General features: G+C 35.1%; 1 protein-coding gene across 2 annotated transcripts; it reads right to left on the bottom strand.

Annotated features, from left to right (window-relative positions):
* Nucleotides 1–1,200: 1,200 nt before the first annotated feature.
* On the bottom strand, nt 1,201–4,220 carry LOC120072221 (protein ANTAGONIST OF LIKE HETEROCHROMATIN PROTEIN 1-like). Of its 2 annotated transcripts, none has more exons than XR_005480394.1 (2): nt 2,517–4,219; nt 1,201–1,463 (listed from the first exon to the last, which is right to left on the bottom strand). XR_005480394.1 is itself a non-coding variant. In XM_039024713.1 (2 exons), exons 1-2 carry the CDS (start codon nt 3,914–3,916, stop codon nt 2,642–2,644), a joined length of 1,191 nt encoding a protein of 396 aa, XP_038880641.1. In that variant the 5' UTR covers nt 3,917–4,220; the 3' UTR covers nt 1,471–2,641. The 2 variants fall into 2 exon arrangements, 1 of the variants encoding a protein (XP_038880641.1); XM_039024713.1 differs by lacking the exon at nt 1,201–1,463 and having other exon boundaries at nt 1,471–3,179; nt 3,264–4,220.
* Nucleotides 4,221–5,017: the final 797 nt, after the last annotated feature.

Below are 5,017 nucleotides of genomic sequence, written 5' to 3'. Positions count from 1 at the left end.
TTTGTTGTTGGGCCGATATACTGGACTTGAGTTTAATCTTTAATTTAACCCAAAATTTCATCATGGGTTGAATTGGGTTGGACCCGAGAGACTTTAATTACTCGACCAATTCAACTTATAATTTTTCCAATAGGCTCGGACTTTCATTGATGATGTGGCAACTTGTGATTCACTGAAAGTTCTCATTCAACCGTAGCATATATATATATATATATTAAAAGCCGATGATTGAAATTATTTTAAATTAATTAATTGACATTAATGCCAAAAACTTAAAATGAGTGTTTAATAAAAAACTAATTGTATAAAACTTAAAATTTATAGACCAAACTAAATTTAAACGTGTACCTGTAAATCTTGAAATTTAGAGACCAAATTTAGAGGAAAAAGACATGGTCTTCGTAATTTTTCTCAAATCAACCCGTTTCATCTAATTGTTTATTTTTTTTATTATTTTTTTTAACTGCATTATTTATCCGGAAATGAGCCAACTGCCTTGTGATATTTTGAATTTTCCTTCACCAACTGCCCCAGTTCCACTTGCCACGTGTATTTGAAACCAAACTTACGGGTCCTGCCACTCCTATATTATTTTATATTCTAAATTGACAGTTTATCCAAAATAATAATAATAAAATAATAAATAAAGTTAAATGTAAGATTACAAATTTTATTCTTATCATTTGAACAAAATTGGAATTTGGTCTTTATAATTTTTTTTAAATTTTTATATTCGTTAGTGTTCTAACTAATTTATGCATACCATGACTAATCTCTCATAACAACTCGAAAAATCCTACAATATTTAGATTAAAAAAACTCGTAAAATATTAAATTTTAAGTAGGTGGTTCCTCATAGATTACGAGGAAGTTTCAAATTACCCCTCGATAGTTTTGGCTTAGTTTCATTGTAGCTTCAATGTTAAAATTTTTCTTAGTTTGTGTTTTGTGCTAATTTGATTCTTATGATTTGGTTAAATTTCACACGCCATTTGTTTTTACCTACTTGGCTACCTTGAAAACCCACCCAAATATGTATGTATGTATATATGTGTGATATAAATTCAACATGAACGATATCATATAAAATCATAGGGAAATATCTAGTTTAAAATCAATAGGGTTAATATCCTCATCGATATGAGACTTTCTATGCAGAGGCCAAAAGTAAAAAGTCATGTGGAAGATTAATAATATTATACATCAAAATGGAGTCCTTAATATCAATGTTTGAGCAATCTTACCAATCAAATTTGGTATCCATATTAAACTACAAAAAGAGATGGAATGGAGAGAAGGGGCTCAAAGAAATCATGTACTTTCACAATGTATCAATTCTTCAAGATTTATGGTAATTTTATAGTTCAACAACTAAGTAGGAGAATTTCGAACCTCCGACCTCGTAATCAATTCTCAAGAAATCTATATTGCTTTCTCTACTCTACCAAGAACATTATTTTCCGCTGTTCCATCAAAAAACAATGAGATATGTTAATTTGCAATAATTCTATCACATTGCCTATTCAACATCCTGATTCTAAAATGTAATACTGACAGGGCAGTGTCAAAATCAAGAGCTGCTTATATTCTCATTGGAACCCAAACTTGAGATTTACTGTCAAGAAAACAGGGGTTCAAAAATATAATACCACATCAAAGGTATACTAAGCATTCAAGAAAGGAATAATTTCCTCCTAAAACTATTTCCAAAATATGCCTAAACCTGATCTTTTCAAGCTCCAGCCCATTGGTTAATGTCTAGTAACTAATATGCCTATGATATCTTAATGATATTCCATTTTTTTCCTAACCAGATTCGACCACATTTCAATTTAGAATCGACCAAAAGGCTACAACACATCAGAAGGGTTTATTTAGAATGACTTTCCATGTGCTTACAAACGATTTTGCTGCATTTTAACATCTTTTTTTGAGCACTTGGAAAGTCATTCCGAATAGGCCGGAAATGTTTACCTTCATAGTCCAACCAGAAGACACAGTGATAGTTAAGAGTTGAGAATTCAATGATCTCAAATGGTGAAAAAAGAAACTAGTCTAACTTTAACCCACAGCAGGATGTGGTGTGTGGTGTCTGCCAAATTAACCATGGGGCAGGCAGCAATGAAATTTAAGCTTTCATAGAGCTTTTAACAGCAAGATGACTGAAAAGTAGGCAATTCTGTGGTGTGAAAACAATAAAAAGAATGAATAATCTACATTAAGGATCCAATAAATTAGTCACTCCATCAATATTAGGGAGATTGCCCCAAAAAAGGGTCCTATATTATCAACTTTCCCACTTGAAGAATGCCCTGGCCTTAAAGGTATCTCCAAATATCCCATTCTTTTGCCTACTTTCTTGATAATCTTAAAATCATTAACCTAATACTAGACATAGAACTAAAAAATAGGGACCAGTTTTGCGAAAAAAAGGAAAAGAAATGATAAATCAAGAGCTGAACATCCAAAATTTGGGAGAAAATGTTATATAAATTTGTAAAAGAATCATCAATTACCTACAATAGTAATTGTTGAATGGAGCTGGATGAGCTGCCTTCAATAAATATCCTAAGAGATGGAAATCTCCTTCAATTGAGCTGTACTTATTTCAGCAAACAACTGCATTCTTGTGATTGAAATTTTAACTGTGAAGCTCTCTAGCTCTCACAGCCAGCGCCCTCTGTATAATAGAAGCCTTCTCATTAGTTGAATCCTCATTCAATTTATCTTCAACATACTGAGATCTATGATCAAATGAAGCTAAGCTCTCCCACTCATCAGCCATGGCAGAAAAGTCCTCCCTCATCAACAAAGCATTATGAAGAATTGAGCATGCACCAATATAAGCAACTGCAGTTTTGAACTCCTCATGCATTGGTTTGCTCAAAACTCCCCAATTTCTCAAACTAACAATTGCTTTCAGAGCTGGAATGCACATCAATCGGTGAGCTTTATTGAAACTCTCTTCAGTTGACCCTGAAACAGCACCTGCAAAAGGCAGCATTAACCATGGAAGCAAAGGGTATTCACCATGTCCAAACAAGTACTGATTGACAGCCACCCCATGAAGGTAAACTGGAGGAGCATCCAGAAGCCTTCCTTGTTCGATGTCTTTAAACAGCGTCGAAGACATAAGCACCGTGGAATCGTCCTTATCACCACGAAATCCTGCAACAATACTAAGGATTCGTGACGAGGAATCAACAACAAGTTGAGTAGCGATGCTATCTTCATAAAAATGGCTATTTCTAATGATCTTGAACCTTGTACAAGTAACCACGCCACAGCAATTCGGAAGCCCAGCAAGATCTTCAAAAGCCGAGGACGTTAATTCGAGCTCATTGGGGCAAGGGAATTCAACCCAGAAGCGAAAATTAGTACAGAGAACTCGACACAATTGTTTAGCACAGAACCTCGCTACCGATTCCGAGACGCCAAATTGGTGGGAGATTTTGGAGAAATCGCAGCCGGTGGCGAGGCGATACAGGCCAACACCGAGTCGAATCTCAACGGAGAGATCAAGAGGCGAACCCACCGGGTCACGACACTCGAGAAGGGGCTCAAGCAAACCAGAGAGCCATTCGAACGTTGAGGAGGTCATTCTGAAGTGATTTCTGAAAGAATCAGGAGTCCGAGTCCGAAACAAATGATCAAATCGACCATGGGATGAGCCCAATTCGAGGTGGTCGGAGGGATTGGTTCTCTTCCTCTTGCGGGAAACAGAGAGAAAGGGAAGGGAAGCGGCAAAATCCTGGGAAAAGAGGAAGTGGGTGAATAGATTGGCATAGAAATTGGAATCGGGAGTGGAATTGGAGAAAAGGGAATGTGGGTTGGAGGAAGGGAAGAGGAGGAAGAGAAGGAGGAGGAGTTGAGAGATCAAAGAAGAGAGTAAAGCAGCCAATTGAGGGGAATCCATTAATGGGTTTGTGTCAGTTTTGCAGTTGCAGTAGTTGAGAATTGGGACTTTCGATTCTCTTGGGAATCGAGCGGCTGCGAAGGAGATGGGTTTTCAGTTTTTTTTTTGTCAGCGCCGGACCTGGGAGATGTTGAATCTTGTAGAAATTACGGCATACCAACACCTGCCTGGTCAGACCAGCTCGCCAATCTCCGCGATCTTTTTGGTTTCATGTGCCTGTCAACTTGCTCCTTTATTTGGTATCTTTCTCTTACGTTTCCTTTGGAGTTAGGGTTTATGAGTTTTTTTTTTTTTTTTTTCCTCTCTCAATGTGAGTATACGAGTTACACGCAATCAATTAATTTTATAGAATAATTTATTTGATCTAAGGAAATTTATTGACTACTTCTCTAGACCATACTCTCGAGTATGAGTATTCATCAAAACCGACCAAACCAAATGGAACTTCACCGAAACACTTATATTAGTTAAAATAAAAACAAGAAATATATATATAATAAAATCCAACCGTTTATGTTAGTTAAAACCTAATCAAACCATTTTTTATTTTTTTATTTTTTTTATTTTTTTAAAAATATATTATATAAAATCGAAAATTGAATTACAAATATTCGATTTGGTTTGATTTGGTTTTGAGAAAATAAAAGGTTTGATTTCGTATATATCCAAAATCATGGGCGGAGCCACATAAGGGCCAGTGCCCCCTCAATTAAACCGTCTTTTATATTTTTAATATAAATTATATATATATAAGTTCAAGGTAAGTGATAAGAGTGGCGTTGTGCTTGTTGGCATGTAATGTTATTTGGTTGGCGGTACAATATGAGTTTTAATCATGTTTTTCATGTCTAATGGGCTTATTGCATGCAACATTCTATTTCGGATTTTGTATAAGTTTTAATTATGTTCTCCAGTTTTAATGGGTTTTTAAAGCCCAATTCATGTAAAGAATAATAAAGAAAAGTAGACCAAACTATGTGACATTTAGAATATAATAACGTGTCGTTTTTTAATAAATAATCAAACATATTTTTTTTACAACAACAGGGCTTGGCGGTTTATAAACTTTTTTCCTTCTTTCCAAAATTCACTTTTCAATTT

This window comes from Benincasa hispida, chromosome 1 (assembly GCF_009727055.1).
Source record: "Benincasa hispida cultivar B227 chromosome 1, ASM972705v1, whole genome shotgun sequence".
NCBI lineage: Eukaryota > Viridiplantae > Streptophyta > Magnoliopsida > Cucurbitales > Cucurbitaceae > Benincasa > Benincasa hispida.
This window is presented reverse-complemented; position numbering and strand designations above follow the sequence as displayed.